The sequence below is a fragment of the Sus scrofa genome, chromosome 8 (assembly GCF_000003025.6).
Source record: "Sus scrofa isolate TJ Tabasco breed Duroc chromosome 8, Sscrofa11.1, whole genome shotgun sequence".
Lineage (NCBI taxonomy): Eukaryota > Metazoa > Chordata > Mammalia > Artiodactyla > Suidae > Sus > Sus scrofa.
In genome coordinates this window covers 77,824,502-77,843,238 of record NC_010450.4, presented here as the reverse complement: position 1 = coordinate 77,843,238, position 18,737 = coordinate 77,824,502, and the positions used below count along the sequence as shown (strand labels likewise).

The following is an 18,737-nucleotide window of genomic DNA, read 5'->3' as shown; positions in this document are numbered from 1 at the left end:
GCCTTTAGGATCCTCTCTTTATCATTAACTTTTGCCATTTTTATTATAATGTGTCTTGGTGTGGGTCTATTTGGGTTCAAATTGTTTGGGGCCCTCTGTGCTTCCTGTATCTTGAAATCAGTATCCTTTAGCTTTGGGAAGTTTCCAGTGGTAATTTCTTCAAATATATTTTCCATTCCCTTATCTTTTTCTGCTCCTTCTGGAATTCCTATTATGTATAGATTGGCCTGCTTTATATTATCCCATAGGTCTCTTATATTGCTTTCATGTTTTTTCCATTTGGTTTTCTGTCTGCTGTCCTGTTTGCATGATTTCCATTATTCTATCTTCCACATCACTAATTCGTTCTTCTGCATTATTCATTCTGGTTTTTACTGCCCTTAGCTCAGTTTGTACCTCTGCAAATGAATTTTCTAGTTTTTCTTGGCTCCTCCTTATATTTTCTAGTTCCTTTCTGAGGGTATGTGCATTACTGTTCATATCTTGTCTTAATTCCTTCAGTATTTTCACTATTTCCCTTTTGAACTTCAAGTCTGTCAGACTGCAGAGGGCTATTTCATTGTTGACTGCTTTAGGTGAGATCCTCTGTTGGTTTAACTGGGGGTGGTTTCTCAGCTTCTCCATCTTGCTTGTTGTTTTCTTTTTCTTGGTGGAGTTGTACTCCCCGTGGCCGGACAGGGTTTGCCTTGGCACTGCTGTGGAATGTTTCCCAGGGGCTGGCGTTGTTGGTCATCTTCTTTGAGGCAGCGTGGGTTTTCTCGGGGATGGGCGGGGCTGACATGGTCTCTCTGAAGCAAAGGAGGACTTCCTGAGGGCAGACAGGACTGGGAGGTCTGTACTGTGATTGAAGCAGATTTCACATGACCGGGCAGAGCTTGCTCTGGTGTTACTTGGCTGTGGGGCTCTTCTAGGGGGCTGGCAGTGCTGGTCAGCTGTTCCACGGGAGTGCAGCACCCCCCAAGGGCGGTAGCAGCCAGCTGGGCTGCTGGGAACCCAAGGGGCTCTTCCCCAAGGCAGCAGGGACTGGCAGGATCGCAGGGAAATGGAGGCAAATTTGCACAGCCAGGCTGAGCTTGTACTAGCTTTTCTGGGTTGTGGGCCTTTTCTTGGGGGCTAGCGGTACTGGGTGCTGCTCTGCGGGGGTGTAGCCCCTCCATAGGGCAGGTAGGCCAGGACAGGGAAAGCCCCTGCAGTGGTCGGCTTCCTGCAAATGGTGAGGACAGCCCTCCGGGATGGCAGGCAGCCTCAGGTCCGGCACGCTGGCACAGGGTAGTGGGAGGGGAGATGCACTGGGAAGCACAGCTTTCTGATAGTTGGTGGGTGAGTGAGCTCACTGTGGTGTGGGGAGTATTCTATGGTGGCCCACCCCTCCTCCTCTGACGCCTTGTCTCTCCTGCAGATCCAGCTCTTCTCCCAGGTTCCCTCTGATGTGGCTTTCCACCTCCCAGTCCTTAGCATATTGTGCTCTGCAACCACAACACTCAGCTTCCTGGTCCCCCAAGCAGTCTCAGCACCATCCACCCCAGCCCGTTCCCGGGGACTAACCTCCAGAGCCGAGGTCTTGGTGCCCAGCCCCGACCCAAGCATCTCGGTTTTTGGTGACTGTGCCAGTAGTTCACAGATGATCTGTTCGGTTCTCACCCTGCTCTTCGGAACTCAGACTTACTGCTGTGCTCTTCTCTGCATTCCTCCAATTCGGTTGATCTTTCCGTAGAGTGGGTGACTTGCCAGGGTGTGGGATCCCTTTCTCCTCCACAGTGCCCTTTTGGGAGCACCCGTCCAGCTCCGATTCCCCTTCTCTCACTCTCCTCTTTTCTTTTGTTTTACCCAGTTATGTCACGAGATTCTTGCCGTTATTGGAGTTTAGATTCTTCTGCCAGCTATTAACTGCTGTTCTGTGCAAGTTGTTTAACCTGTAGATGTGTTTTTTGTGTGTGTGTGTGTTTGTGGGAGAGGGCGAGCGTGTCCCCCTACTCTTCTGCCATCTTGCCTTTTTTTTCCCTAACTTCCTTTTCTATTTTTCTAAAATGTTGGAGTTGCTCTGTGGATTGCTTAACCCCAAATGTAATAATACTTAATATTTTAATCGAGCTATACAGTTTACAAAGCCCACTGCATGACTAATGAATGATATGTATGTCTATTCATCATCCTCTCACAGCCCTTTAGAGTAGAAGCCAGTAACCTTCTCAAGTAACTTTTCCTCCATGGAAATTTGGGATTTGCCCATCCAATGATAGTATGGTGGGAACCCTGTTATCCTCTTTTGGGTTTTCTTAGCCCTGTTTTAATAAAAATTTATTACCAAGTACTTTGAAATGCAAGTGATCACTAAATTTTAATTCAGCCTACAGGAAAATCTCATTAACTTGATATTGGCTAATTCAATTTAATGTCTCCTTCAAAGAAATTTCTCTTCACTAGATGATTAGATGGGTTTGCATGTAATAATAAGCCTAGTCAATGCACAATGTAAAACTATTATGAAATTTGGACTGAAAATTTGGCTCAAAGACTTTAAGAACTGGTTTCTTTTGAAACAAACCTTAAAGATAATCTACCATGTGGGAATTTCAAAAAGCATAAGGAAATGGTATTGAGGTTGAAATTTTTAAAAAATGTATATATGTAAAACTTTTTGACCACTCTGAACTCTTAACAAGTACATAATAAAGCACTAATTTTTATTTATTTATTTTTTTAAGTTTTTGTCTTTTTATGGCTGCTCCGGAGGCATATGGAGGTTCCCAGGCTAGAGGTCAAATCAGAGCTCTAGCTACTGGCCTATGCCACAGCCACAGCAACACAGGATCCAAGCCATGTCTTCGACCTACACCACCACTCATGGCAACGCTGGATCCTTAACCCACTGAGTGAGGGATGGAACCTGCATCCTCATGGGTGCTAGCTAGTCGGATTCGTTTCCGCTGAGTCAAGATGGGAATTCCTAATTTTTAAATTTAAAAAATAATTCTCCCTTAAAGTCAGATGAACAAATTCTTATGATAATTGTCTTAAAATTATGTCACTAATTGGGTATTTTTAATAAAACTGATAATTAAACTAAACTTGTTTCCACAAAAATTGAAGGTTTTTAGAGATTTTCAATAACTTCTTCATTATTACTGCTATTTAAAAGACAATGTTATTTTATTGGTACAGAGCAAATTATTTTATGATGAGGCTCAAAGAATTAGCTTAATTCATTCTATAGATATTTAAAAAATATTAAATAAGTACATGGAACTTAGGAATTGGTTTGTAATAAAAGGTTTTTTAATCTGACCAATAGAAAAAAATATATATATTTTTTGGCCATACTTGTGGCATACAAACATTCCAGAGCCAGGGATTGAACCTACGCCACAAGCAGTAATCAGAGCCACTGCAGTGATAACGCTGGATCCTTAACCTGCTGAGACACCAAGGAAATCCAACAGTAAAATAATTCAGACATCGGCTAAATACTTAAAATTAGTGCATGGCTTAGTCTTCAACCTAAGACGATCTAGAATGACCACTTACCAAGTTTCTAGTTCTGTCAGCATTACTGAATTTTCCAGCTACTGAGCTGTAAGTATTTCCAATAGGTTTTTCAGCAGGGAGAGGAGGTGGGCTTTGTGGATCCTCCTCGGGTAAACCTGGAAAAATAGCGAAAATTCATCAATAATTTCTAGTCTTCAGGGATTTCAAAGAATGAAATGACTGTAGCTTGGCTCCTGAGGAAAATGGCTCTGGTAAAAGATCCACACAAAGACTGGACAGCTAAGCAAATGAGAAGGAGCTCCTGGCAACCTCAGAAAATGATGGGTTAGTAGGCATTGGTCAATTTTACCAAATGTTCTGTAAAGAGTAAAAATAATACTAAATGATTACAACAGCAGCCAGCATTTGTTGAGAAACTTCCATGTGCCAGGTGTTAAATTAAGACCCTTTATTCACATACATCTAAGTGTATGTGACCCAACCAACCAACCAAGGTCTAAGTACCAGATTTGCTGAGTCTACTAGCTAGTAGCGACAAGTGGCAATTTAAATTTAAATCTTAATTAAAATTAAATAAAATTAAAATTTCAGTGCCTCAGTTGCACTAGCCACATGCCAAGTGCTCAGCAGCCACCTGTGGTAAGTGGCTACCATATGGGACAGTACTATGCTGGACAATATCACGCCCATTTACAGATGAAGAAACCGAAGCTGAGAAGGAAATAAATGAGCTATCCAGGCCATAACGCTAGCAATGCTTAGATCGGGGTTTGAACCTAACAGCCTGTGTTCTTTGTAATAAGGCTTACACCTCCTTAGTAGGAGGTGTGGTCAACCCTCCCCCATCCAAATAATTAAACATGTTTTCTAATTCATTAGCTCTAGATTAATGGGCTTAATTGCTCTCATTTTAACAAACAATATCTTTACATCCAAACTACATCCTTAACCCAGAGACAGAATACTCCCAACTTATTTTAAAAAGAGAACAAAGATGACCAGATTTAATTAGTGACAGCTAATTAAAATGTGTGTGCAAACACTTCTCCAAGAGGATGACTGTAACATACTAAGAAGGTCAAAGCCACCTTTTACAGGCATAGGCATTTAAAGCGGGTGGGAATTTTTTCTCATTCAGGTGAACACTTTGCTTCCATGTCACACAAAAAAACCTCTAACAAGAGGATGGTTTGTCAGGTTCCTGTTTTATCCACAGACAAGAAAACACTCTCAAAAGGAGGAAAATACTCAGGCCAGCTACTAGGAAAACAATGATTTAGAGAAGGGCGAGCGTTCTTGGTGAGAGGTAGGGCTGCTCTGGGAGTTAAGACACACAGGGACAGCTGGACTCAGTGGGCACCTTGAAGATTTTCTCTGTGCTACAGTTTCCTTTTTCTTACAAGGAAACAATGAATCATTTAGGATATAATATTGGTGTGACAAACAACTGAAGGGTACAAAGTACTAATAACATAGAAGTAGAGAGGCAATACCTTACTGGAAGGAAGGGATACAGTAATTCTCTGGTTGGGCATGTGGGGGAGGTGGATTTTCAAGTTCAAATAATGTAGCCAGTGAGGGTCTCAATGAGAATAGTGGCATTTGAGCAAAGACCCGAAGGAACAGCGAAGGACGGAGCTGTACAGATATCCAAGTAAAGGGCATTCTAGTCAGAAGAAACAGGTCCCAGGGCAAGAAGTCAACAGGTTCAAAGAGCAAGGAGTTTTGCACCACAAAGCTGTTGCTTTCCCCCCTTGTGCATCCCAAGTTCTTCAGATACTACAGGTCTTACTCTTCTTCCTTCATAGCATATACGTATTGCTTAATCACCATAATAATAAAGTTCTGGAGAACTCTTTTTTTGGTATAAATAGATATAATTCTCCAGGACCTGCACTTCAGTTCTCTCACAGAGAGCAGTACAGAACACATTAACTAATAGTTCCTGGAGTTCTGTCAGAATAATAAAAGTGCTTCCTCAACATGCCCTTCTTAGGATTTCAGGATTACTGATAAATGATAAGTTTGCAGAGAAGAGTAAACATGGCAGCCCTGAGTTGTAAGGTTGGTCCTTGCTGGCACCTAGGAACTTGGACTTCAGGAAGGTTCCCACTGGTAAAACAAGAGAATTTGGTTTATGCCGAACACCTGCTTTCCTTCTGGGAATCTGGAATTTTGGTACAGGCCAAAATTCCTAGAGATGCCTCTCTGACCAGCCCCCAGTAAAATCCTGGGTACTGAGTCTCTAATGGGTGTCTCTGGTTGACAACATGTCACACATGTTGTCACAGTGGGTTGCCGGGGGGCGGGGGGAGTTAGGTATGTCCTGAGTGACTCCACTGGGATAGGACTTCTAGAAGTTTGCTTCCCCCAGACTTTACCCTGTGTGCCTTTTCCCTTTGCTGATTTGGCTTTGCAAGCTTCTGCAGTAATAAACCACAGCCATGCACACAACGACATGCTAAGTCCTGTGAGCACTCCTAGCAAATCAAACTAGAGAGTCGTGGGAACCCTGACGCAGCAGGAGAATACATTTAAATGTGAAAGTTGTATTGCTAAAAGCCACATGAGCTTCGGGCAATATTTATTACCACTCTATCTCATGAAGTTTATTGAAATCCCAAATACTTTTAACAAGATAACAGCAAGCAGGCAGACAACCCAATGAGCTGTCATATCACTGATCTGTGGGCTCTTTAAGGCTGTCAAAAAAAACCAGGTCACCAGTTCTTTAATCTAACATGACCATATAACCTCCCCAGAAGTGAGAACCCACTAGAATTTGGTACCCTTGACTTTCTCTCCTCTTCATTCTCACAGTAACTCCATTCAATCTTCTCACTACATGGCTTAGAGCTATCAGTTAATAAAACCATCAAGAGACCATAACCAATGTGTTCTGGGTAGTACTTTATAGAGAAACCAAACTTCTAAACTAAAGGGGTTTCATGGCATCCTAGGGAATGCCTACAGTATATATAACCCTGGGATGCTGTGGGTGAAGGACTGGACACTTGTTCTACTGCTAGGGGGGAATGATGAGCAGATTCTCCTCTTAGACAAAAGTAGGATGCACCTAGCCCATGCCGAAGCACTGATGGAAATGAAAGGAAAACTGGGGCACACAGAGAAAGCTGTGTGACCCCTGAGCAATGCCAAAAACTGCTCTGGAACCTGCTGTACATGCATTCGCGTGCACACATACACACTTTTCTAATCTCTAGGGTGTAAGGTAAATAGTTCTGGCCCTCTTAGATTCTCTCTTATAATAATATTGGATTTATTTTCAGTACCTATTGAAATTCATACAAAATTTCATTTATTGTATCATTAAAAAACCAAGTAAGGAATTACATAAAAATGTAGTGTTACACTAAATAAAAAATATTTTTGTGCATTGTTATGTTTTTATAAATTTTGGTTACTGCTCTTCACACAATTCACACATAGCTCTATTTATATTATGCTAATTAGAATAATATACTCCTGATAGACCTACACAACTTTATTTGCTATCATTTTCAAGTACTTGCCTACCATAGGGTATTACTGCTGGCACTAACATAGGGTATTACAATTGTTCTGAGTTTTAGGCTCCCATGTGAAAGAGAAATGAAATCCAAACTTACTGTAGTAATTGTCTAAAAAATTGTGAAAAAACAACTTTGCTGTAAAATGTCCTTGACTATGACTAATAATAATAAAAAATGGCCAATTACACATACTTTAAAAAGTAGACATTGATAAATTAGCATATATTTCTCCCAGGCTCTTGCAGAAGCAAATAAGTGAAGCAGAGAAATAAGTGCTCACATTTTCCTGGTTTGGCTGGAATTCGAATCACAGTGGGCTTCCTGGTGGGCGCTGGTTGAATTGCTCGTTCCTTTGTTGGTTCTGTTTTTGTGGGGAGCTGAAAAGGATCTAATGAAAAACAGTTTATTTTGCATGTTTTAGTTAACACGGACTCAAACAAAAAACCTCATTCATAATTAAAGAGTCATATTTTTCATGCCCTAGGGAAAACTATTCATGGATAAACACAATCTCAGTTTGCAGAGACAAAAACAAAGTCAGGGCTCATGAAAGGAAATAACTTGGTGCTCTGTAAATAATTCATGTGGCTTTTCTTCCTCTCTGATGAGAGAGATCCAGGACAATCTTCAATTATGTAGAAGCTATCTTCCAAGGGAGTGCAATCATTTCATAAGTGTCTGCCTGAACATGAGGGACAATTGAAACTCAGAGCCAATTTCTCCCCCGCCCCTGCCCCAATTGGGAAGCCTCCTGGATCCTTCAGGAAGGACAGCCTCTTTGCCCCAGCGCTCCTGAGCCTGCCCTGCTGGGGAAAGGCCCCATTCACCCCCACCCTCTAACCTTGTGCCTGGGCAGGTGGTGGTGGTGTGTGCTCTGCAGTTTCTGATTGAGTAGTAAAGAACACACTTCATTAACATGAAAACAGAAAATGTTTTATCTTAGAAATAAAACAAGACATTTTCTTTCAAATATTTAATTTTAAGGCAATGATTACATGACTTGGCATTTCTCCATCTTAATCAATTTATTTAAAATGAACAGTATGTGCTCAGGGAGAGTATTTTAAACAAAAGCAAAACCGTCAAACTTTTTTTTTTTTTAATTGAAAGAGACAGTCTTTTTTTCTTTAATGTAAATGTCCTTCTTAGTAGTTGGGGAAATGACCATAAAAGTTTTAAAAGAGGAGAAATCTAAAAATAAATAGATTAGCAAAAATAAAACCAAGTGTTGCATAATGCGTATTGCATACAACACACAGGATCTCATGAGGCTGCTTTTGCCTTTACTCCACAAGAGGCAGGATGAATCTATGCTGTTCTGCACCTGTTCTATGGATCTTGCCTGTGGGGAGACCCTCTCTATAAAACCACGCATGCCACAGCTCCTGTGATGAACAGCACTCATGTTCGGCTTGTTATGAGCTGCATTCAATGAGCACCTTTTGCTGACCAGTTCTTTCAGGATACGGGAGGAGCTGAGCTAAAGATAAGAAGGCCTTTCAGCCCCCTGACGCTTGCCCTTCCCATCCACGCACCATAACACCTGCTACCAAAACATCACGCACTCACTAGTCATTTGCTCTCACATGTCTGCCTATGATGTGCCAGTAGTGGTGCGAGGTGGGGAGACAGGGCAGTAATGTACAATCCTATTTTTAGTTTATTATTTATCACCTAAGTAAGACCCCCAGATGGCATGCTAGATAAAATAATTACTGTTAGGCTACCGAGAGAAAAAAAATTAGATGAGCCCTCTATGGAAACTGGTCTATCAGCTCATTAATGAGGTAATAAGTCCTGTCTAAATTCAAAAATCCAACTCAACATCATCAAAACAATATCAAACTTTCAAAAAAGGCTCTGGCGATAATATCACTTTCTTCCATTGTAACCACATCCCCAGAAAACAAACAAAGCTCCTTCTCTAAGGTCTAACCAAATTCTTTAATTCCCCTCTTTTTAATGGCAGTGCCCATAGCATATGGAAGTTTCTGGGCCAGAGACTGAATCTGAGCTGCAGGTGCAAACTATATTACAGCTGTAGCAACAGTGGATCCTTTAACCCACTGTGTTGGGCTGGGGATCAAACCTGTACCTCCACAGCAACCTGAGCCACTGCAGTCGGATTCTTAATACACCACACTGCAGCAGGAACACCTTTAATTCCTTATTTTGTTATAGCATTATTTTTCACTTCAAAAGTATTATTCATTGTAAAAATGGAACACACTGAGAAATATATGACAGAATTATCTCCTGTAATCCCACCCCTCCAGCAATGATTATTACCTAAAATTTCATGTATCTGTCTAGAGTTGTTTTTTCTATATCACATATATTATTATGGAGGTATCTTGAAAATAGATATAGGATAGTTTTGTATCTATTTCTTTGTAACCTGCTTTTTCACTTTCATTCATTTGTGTACTGACTGGCTGCCTGCTGTGTATCAGACACTACTCCAGGTGCTGTGAGCAGTGAACAGAGCAAAGAACTCTGCCCTTATGACACCTACATTCCAGTGGGAGACAGAGCCAATAAATAAGAAATAGAATAGATAAGTGACTCGTGCGGTGTATTAGAAGGTGAGCCCTGCTACTGCAAGGGGAGCTTCAGGTTGGGCAAGAGGGAAGCAGGCTGCACCATGAAATGGGAGTACGCAGGGTGAGGGAGGGGAGAACCCAAGACCCATCTTTGCAACAACTGGATTTTACATATTCTAATAGTTCTTCCAAGCTGAATAATACACATCTAGTCTTTAGGGAACAGCAGTGTCCGTGGGAAAAAGGGGTCAGTCTGCAAGTACTAAATTCTATTCTTGCAAACAGCACCTGAAACTGAACTCCCTGAACGTTTCATCTAGTCTGAGTAATGCTAGCTGAAATGAAAGAATTTGAAGACCCCCATACAATCCTGGCATATATTCTAGTCAAACACAGGAGCATGCATATCTGTCCTTTCTGTCCATCTCTCTCCCATGCTGTTGCTCCCACTTTGCCTCCTTGGAGCAACCTTCCTTTCCTGGCTGTGGCAGAAACTTGACTGTCCACCTGCCCCTCAGTGTAGGCTGTAATATCCTCTGGGAAAAGGACCAAAAATTCAAGAAAAGGATTAAGGTTGATAATTGTTCACTGGGCTCTACCATTCAAGTGGCATTTCTGCTTTAATGGCTGTTTTGGGCCCCTATAATCTGTTAGTTCTTAGGATAGGTTTTTAGTTGGTGTTTGAGGCTGGGTGTGGAGGGAGAAGAAAATCTTGAGCATAGAATTACTTCAGTTGTCTCCCAACTTATATGAAATGCTGGGCCACTAGCCCACCTTCTCTCTCATTCCAGGAGTAAGAGCACAGACAAGGCAGGCAGGGAAAGGAGAAAAGGGGCTATTCAGTGTCCTTGGAGGGCTGCCCACAAGGACATCCCAAATGAGGACTGGCCTCAGGGAACCCCACCCCCAATCCTGCAGGTCTCAACTTATTGTTAAAGTGTCACATGTTTAAACCTGAAGGTTTTAAACAGAAGTAGCAAGGTACAATTTAAATACAAAGTATTCAAAGTGTCCTAGCTCCCCACTTTCTCTTTTTTTATCTTTATTTTTAATATCATTAGCTGCTCTTTAATAACTTGCACTCAGGTCACATCTCTACATGTCTCAAAAAACAAACAAACAAACAAAAAACCCCCACAAAAAACCAACTTTCTCAACACAGTGAAGCAAAGAGGTGCAAAGAGGTGCTGGCGTTTCAGCACTGCGGCTGTCTGGCAGGAGCAGGGCTGTTTAATGACCTCCCCCAGCAGTGCGCACCAAGTCAGTGCTCGGGCACCTGCCGCTGTGTCTGCATGCCGTCCTGGGCTGCAATCCAGAAGAGGCCTGCAGATAAGCTGGGAGGACAAACAGCATCACTTCAATGAGAAGGTGGGGCCAGAGGCCTGTTTTTCCTCTTGATGGTGTGCCAGTTTCTCTCTAGCTACACAGCATGTTTACTTTTTATATCTTTTCACTAGAGGGGAATTTTTTTCCAGCAGCAATGTAAGTGGGAAACATACAAAGCAAGGATGGCACCTCACATTTGGAAGTCCAGGTGTTGCCAGGCTGGAAACTGGATCACTGATACTATGAATCTAAGTTTTAACCTTTAACTAGTAGTCTCACTTTTGGAAATTTATTCTTCAGAAATAAAAGCACTAGTAGAAGGGAAAATGTCTGTGCAAGTTTTTACGACAGCATTTCTTATAGTGGCCAAAAAAAAATCTAGAAAATTAAAAGCAAGACAACATACCTATCAATAGGAGAAATGCTGACTCTGCCTTGCTGTGCTCATGCTAGGGAATAGCAGGCAGGTCTAAGGAAACAAGGAGTTAGACTTCAATCTACCAGCCTGAAGAGAAGTCCCAAAACCTCACTGCTAAATTAAAAAGGCAAGCTGCTGAATAACTGGTATGGTATGGCAAATATGTTTGTAAAAAGCAAGAAAAGCACATGTATGTGCACATTTTTGCAAGTTTTGGTTTGGAACAGCCAAACTCATAGAAAGCTACATATAACAGGCTTCATATTAGTTACTCTGTAGATATGAATAGATTGGAGGGAGATTAAATTTTTTCCTCTAAGTGTATTGTTTGACTTGGTACAGCAAATATATATGTTACTTTGTAACTGAAAAAAACCAATAAATTCAATCACATGAAAAAGTTACAAAATTAAGCGGAAATAGCCGCCTCCCTGCCCGCCCCCATGCGATCCCTGCCTCCTGCCGCCCCCGTCAAACAAACCACAGCAAAAGACACTTAGAAATAAGAGGAAAAATATGAAAATTCTTGTCTCTTTAGCTGCTTTTTCAAGGCAATAATGTCCATAAATTTTTCCATAAAGTAACTAGAAAAATAAAAACTTTTTAAAAAAATACTATTCCTCATAATTATAATAATAGAAAATAATAGTTACGTGTATTTGAATTTGTCTAATTTAGACATATTTAGTTCAAAATAATTAGCTTTTGTTTTTTTTGTTTTGTTTTTTGTCTTTTTAGGGCTGCACCCATGGTATATGGAAGTTCCCAGGCTAGGGGTCCAATCTGAACTTCCCCTGCAGGCTTACGCCATAGCCGCAGCAACCTGGGATCCAAGCTGTGTCTGCAACTTATGCCACACTTCTCTGCAATGCTGGATCCTTAACCCACTGAATGAGGCCAGGGATAGAAACGGTGTCCTAATGGATGCTAGTCAGAGTCGTTTCCACTGGGCCATGACGAGAACCCCAATAATTTACTTATTTATTTATTGTCTCTTTAGGGCCGTACCCATGGCACATGGAGGTTTCCACGCTAGGTCGAATCGGAGCTACAGCTGCTGGCCTACACCACAGCCACAGCCACGCCAGATCTGAGCGGAGTCTGGAACCTCCACCACAGCTCATGACTCACTGATCGAGGCCAGGGATTGAACCTGCATCCTCACAGATGCTAGTCAGATTCGTTTCTGAAGATCCATGATGGGAACTCCTTGAATAAAATAATTATCTAGAAAAACCGTATTTTATTATTTTTAAAATTTCTACTCTCACAGGCTGAGGATCAGGGTGGGAGGCAGCTCTTTCTCTGTGGGAAAGACAAAAGGTATCTCTCTTGGGTTCGTTCATCCTCATTCTTATGTTCAGATATTTGAAAACCAGCTTCCCCCACCCTCTCCTGCCTACTGGATTCCCTCGTAAAAGGCAACCTTTGTGGGAGTTCCAGTCGTGGCACAGTGGTTAACGGATCCAACTAGAAACCATGAGGTTGCGGGTTCAACCCTGGCCTTGTTCAGTGGGTTAATGATCCAGCGTTGCCGTGAGCTGTGCTGTAGGTTGCAGACGCGGCTCGGATCCTGCGTTGCTGTGGCTTGGTGTAGGCCGTCGACTACAGCTCCGATTGGACCCCTAGCCTGGGAACCTCCATATGCCGGCGGGAGTGGCCCAAGAAATGGCAAAAAAAAAGACAACCTTTGTTACCAATTTTTTATACATCTTCCAAAGACACAGCATATTCGCCTGTGTGTGTGTTAACACTAACAGTAGCTAAAATAATGAATGATATTAGCTATACCTTGAAATTTTCACCTAATAATATCTTGGAGGTTGTCCACAGTACAGATAATAGGTGGTTTGCCTCTTTTTTAGTTACTGCACAGTATGCTACTGTGTGGATGCACTATAATTTATTTAAGCAGTCCACTGAAGGTTATTCCCAACATCCTGTAGAAGAAGTCCTTAATCTGGGGTCCAAGAATAGGCCCTTGAAACTCTGGAAATTGTACCTCCAATTGTGCATACATCCACAAAAGGGTTATTTTCAAGGGAGAAAAAGATTCATAGCCTAATCAGGTTCTCACAGTTCTGTGATCAAAAAGGGTTAAAAATCCTGGAGTTATCATTTTCTCTATCACAGACTGTTTGCTCTTGCTTCCACTGGAAAAAAAACAACCATTTTCAAAAGAATCTCCTATACAAATCTGAGGAAAGGCAATGACATCTCTCCCTACTTTTATTTGCAGTGTTTACTCTGCCCTCCATCTAGCCCCTCACATCAACACCAATTTTTTCTACACCCGCTGCCAAACAGGCAGGCCCCTTTACACCTATACCCACATGGTCTTCATTACTGGGTTGAGAAAAACACTGATGATAATGTAGTTTTCTGCCTATTACCTGTCTCTAATAATACGCTTGTCATCATAATTAGTTTCACCATCCTTGGCTTACTTTTCTGTCATTTCTTTCCCTTGAGTTCTCTTAACAGCAGAAATTGGCTGCTAAACTATTATTCTGGTCTGCGTAATGGGGCTGATAGCAGAAGCTTTCTTTTGACAACTGGGTATGATTTGTAAAGGTGTGAAGAGGAATTGCTAATGTTTCTCAGCTCCATTACATTATCCTGGGAGGCATTCTACCCAAGAAATGAATCCAATATTAAACTGCCTGTTTTATGAGTTTCCCTTTAATAATTTTTCTAATCTTTACAATGTTTTCATAGTTTCAATATTTTCTGATCTCTATTTCCTGAGATTAATATGGCAACTTCATTTTATGAAAACTATTTTATTAGATTTTCCTTACTTTTGAGGGATGAGAAAAAGAAGGAAAGACATATTTGTGAGTTTCTCTTCTTTTTCCCATGTTCCTCCTCTAGTTTCTGGCTGATGCCAGGATGATTAGGCAAAGTTTCACCAAGAGACCATAATCCTTTCTTGTCAAAGACAATGCTATTAATACACCATCAAAAAGTCACAAAGCCTTACAGCATGGGGAATAGAGTCAATAACACTGTAATAACTTTGTATGGTGACAGATGGTAACTAGACTTATCAAGGTGATCATTTTGAAATATTGAATCACTAGGCTGTGCACATGTAACACAGTGTTGTAGGTCAATTATACTTCAATTAAAAAATGCATAGCTCTCCCCCACCAAAAAAAAATGTCACAAAGCACCAGTCAATAAACAAACAAAAAACCCTCGACATATAGAGGAATTCAGAGGGCAATAAGCAAGGGAGCAACAAGGACCAATGCACACTCTAGAAAAATTCCTTGGGGAGGCATAATATGGGTGATGATGGGTTTGGGGCAGAAGCAGAGGATCAATCTGGAGGCCACTGCAGTAATCTGGGCCAAAAGGGCTAAAGTGGGGTAGTAGTAGCAGGGATGGAAATGAAAGGAAGATTCAAGAATTACTGAGAAGGTGAAACCAGCAGGACTTGGCAACTAATTGCCTGTGAAGGGTAAGAAGAGTAACTGTTACTTAATGAGCATTTACCATGTTTGAGACAATGTGCTACGGATCTCTTGCATAACCTGCAACACCTCCATGAGGATTATTTGTACTGTGTTTTACAGATGAGGAAACCGAGGCACCAAGGGGTTAAGTACACTGCCCAAGGTCACAGAGCAATTAAGTCATAGACCCCAGCCTGCCTGACTCTGGGTGCAAACAACTAGCCACTGCGTGACAGGCAGGGAGGCTCAAAGATGATCTACAGGATTTTTCCAGGAGGGCTGGTGTGTGATGGTGTCACCAGGAGGGGTACAGAACATAGGAGAGAAAGAAGCAAGTTTAAGAAGAAGATGGAGTGATCCATTCAGGATAACTCCACAGTGAAGAACAATGGTTAAAGTCAGGTAGGGCAAGAAAATTACACATTTTGCTAAAAGGCTGCCTCAATAATTCGATGTTGTGCAATGAGGGGGTAGAATCAGGAAACAGAAAAGGCTGAGTATGAAGCACGACACTGCATTCATGTTGATGTATATTGTTGACCTTCATCTTTGAAGATGACTGTAATTATCTGCTTGATGACACAGAATAAATTCTCAGCAATTATTAACCAAGTTGCCATCTGCACAGAATCCAGCAGCTTCTACAAAAGGTAGTATTTCTTTGGCTTGTATGTTTCTACCTCTTAACAGCTTGCTGCTGTTGGATCTTCCCACCCCTGTCCCCCTCTCAACCCTGTTAACAATGGAAAGGTTTAAATAAGAAAATGGTATATAACAGAGACTTGAAAAAATTTTAATGTGTTGCCCAGTTTAAGGATTCATGAAAATGTTTCTTTTCTTTCTTTCCTTCTTGGGGTTCATGAAAATGTTGAGTAGAAACACGATATGGTGAAAAATAAACTAGGCTTCGAATAAAAAGACTGAGTCTGAATTCTGCCTTGGAAAATTGTTTGTTTTATGACACTGAATAAGTTACCCATTGATCTTTCTCGGTCTCATTTCCTTCAACTGCAAACTGAGGCCAATGATATTTTACAGAGGATTACTGTGAGTATTAAATTAAATAATGTATGTCTGGGTATCTGGCAGAGGAGAGGGTTTGGAACACAGTAGAAGCTCAATATATCCTAACGTTTTTCTTTCCACTCTTGGACAAGAGGCATGCTACAGCCAGTTACAATGTTGAGTGCATGATAAATATTTAATGAATATGTGTTTGCTATCATTTGAAATACACCTGTGCTGTGCAGAATTTGGTTTTGAATCACAGACCTTATATCATTTTGATGCACATTAAACATTTAGAAGATGACAGCTAACCTTTTGAAAATACTAGTAAGCTTATATGTTCATAAATTCTACCCAAATAAGTAAACAGCAGTAAAAGGAATCTTATCAATGACAAGTAGAGCAGCTTAGTTTGACAAATCAAAGATAAGCTTTACCATCACACTCTCCATCTGAGCAGTGTGAGGAAAGAAAACATACTCTCTGCCTCCTGGGAAATCTAATTGTTCTGATCTTGGCAGGAAACTTACAACTGCTGTATTTTATTTACAAAACTTTGCATTCCCATGGGAAGATGTTCTGTGAAGATTATGGAGAAACATTTTGCAACATATGGCCGGGTTTACTGCTCTTGCCAGAGTCCCCCCCTGGGCTGGCCCCTCTCCTGGCACTCCCGCAGAGCAGGCTCAATCTGAGCCCTCCTGGGACATGACGTCCCATCTATGGGAAATTTCCTGCATCCTCCTATGCTGAATCCTCACCTGCCAGAAGAAGGAGCCAGCCTCTCATGGAGTTAAGCCCGGGGGCCCAGTCTGTTTATTCCTGGCTTGTGTGACAATAATCTACGAGTATGTCTCCCTCTTTCTCCGTCTCTGTTTCCCATATTTTCCTTCCTCTCTCTGAGTTCATCTCCCACCAGCTCCTTGTTTCTTAACCTTGCTGTGTTTCTCCCTGTCTTCACACACACAGATACCTCACGTAACATACCTCAATGACTTTTGTGCTGGAAATTAAAAGAGCAAGTGCTGTTCAAGATACCCTTTGATGAGTTTAGACATCCCTGCCCTGCCCCTTTGATTTTTACTCACCCAGAACCATCTCTGAGCCAATCGAGTCTTCAACCAGGTTCCCAGCTGGGAAGGGTAAAACATCATCATCAAAACTGATGAGGTCGATGTCCGCTGGAGGCGGGCTTTGCAGAACTGGAACCGGGGGGCTGGCTGGGGGCCCTTCTCCCAGTGACCTGAACGCTTTGGCTTGGGACGCCACTGAGAGTCGGGGAGGAACAGTGACCGGTTTCAGCAAAGCTGCAGGGTAGGTGGGGTTTTCGGAGGACACTGATTTCTTGGGTAGCAAAGGCCGAGGGGCAGGAGTTGGGGCTTTCCTCCCACCAACAGGGCTCTCGGCCACCGACCCCAGACTCTCATGAGTGATGCTTCGTATAAGGCCAGGATTTGGTTTCTTTGGCAATTCGGGTTTGGTTGCTGGGCTGCCCCCTGCTTCCTGCGGTGGAGGGTGTGGGGTGAGCCCTTCCCTAGGGGCCACCTGGAGTCTGGTTTCAGCCCATGAGTCCCATTCTCCAGAAGCTCTGTTAGCCGATGGTTTGGGAGCCACCAAGGGTTTCCCTGAGGCAACAGCAGGCCTTGGGGGGAGCGTGCGGGGAGTGATTTCTGGCTTCTTGGGCAGCCCCAAGCTTTCTGTATTTGTCTGACCCTCGAATGCTTTGATCCTTGAAACAACAGTGTTTTGGCTTCGCTCTGCGTTCATAATGTTCATCACTGCCTGACTTTCCAAGTTGTGGGTACCGTCCAACAGGGACTGGGGCCGGCTCGGGGCTGACTCCTCTCGGGCGGCTGCCGAGCGGGTTTTCTGGCGATTCTGCTCGTTAATGGGAGTATCTCTGGCTACTGGTCTGAGGTTGCTTTTTGATCTTGGTTTTGGCACTGGGCATCTTGTAGCACTGGGGTTTTCTGGACAATTCTGCTCTTCAGAATTGTCAAAGATGATTAAAGGTGCCTCATTTGTTGGAGGCTCACGGGCTGAGGCTGCTGGGGAAAGCTGAAGAGGTTTGAGAGGTGCCTGTAGTGCTGACAAGACCAAAATGAACAAAAGTTGCAATGTTATCATTTAAAAGAAAAAAAGATACAGAGATTTTTTAAAATATATATGTAGGACAGCAAGAGATTTTGTTTTCCTTAATTAGTAAAAAGTAATTTTAAAATCAGTGGGGAGATATTTATATTCAGCTTCCTGCAGAAGGGTTTTTCAAGTTATATTTATTCATGATATAATATTTTAAAACATTAAATTCCTAATTCTCAGTAGACTTATCACCAAACCATTTCTCCTTTGTCAAAATTCCAAAAATTCTTGCTTTACTTTTCCAAAGTAACTTACTCTCATCTGTTATCTCAATACAATGCCTTTTTTTTTTTTTTTGGTCTTTTTGCTATTTCTTGGGCTGCTCCCACGGCATATGGAGATTCCCATGCTAGGGGTCCAATTGGAGCTGTAGCCACCGGCACACACCAGAGTTACAGCAACTCGGGATCCGAGCCGAGTCTGCAACCTACACCACAGCTCACGGCAACGCTGGATCCTTAACCCACTGAGCAAGGCCAGGGACCGAACCCGCGACCTCATGGTTCCTAGTCGGATTCGTTAACCACTGCGCCACAATGGGAACTCCTCAATACAATGCTTTTAAAAAGCCTGACAGGGAGTTCCCATCGTGGCTCAGCAGAAATGAATCTGGCTAGCATCCATGAGGATGCAGGTTCAATCCCTGGCCTTACTCAGTGGGTTAAGGATCTGGTGTTGCCCTGAGCTGTGGTGTAGGTTGCAGATGAGGCTCAGATCTGACATTGCTGTGGCTGTGGTGGAGGTGGGCAGCTGAAGCTCCGATTAAACCCCTAGCCTGGGAACTTCCATATGCTGTGGGTGTGGCCCTAAAAAGATGAAA

General features: G+C 42.3%; 1 protein-coding gene across 15 annotated transcripts in view; it reads right to left on the bottom strand.

Annotated features, from left to right (window-relative positions):
* The window catches only part of SH3D19 (SH3 domain containing 19), a 187,020-nt gene that overhangs the window by 33,174 nt on the left and 135,109 nt on the right, over positions 1-18,737 (bottom strand). For all 15 annotated transcript variants that reach the window (XM_021100631.1, XM_005666819.3, XM_021100625.1 and 12 more), the window contains 3 exons: positions 16,864-17,862; positions 7,300-7,407; positions 3,526-3,641 (listed from right to left, as the gene is read on the bottom strand). In XM_021100631.1, the coding sequence (XP_020956290.1) occupies positions 3,526-3,641; positions 7,300-7,407; positions 16,864-17,862 (1,223 nt within the window). The remainder of the gene's footprint in view (positions 1-3,525; positions 3,642-7,299; positions 7,408-16,863; positions 17,863-18,737) is intronic.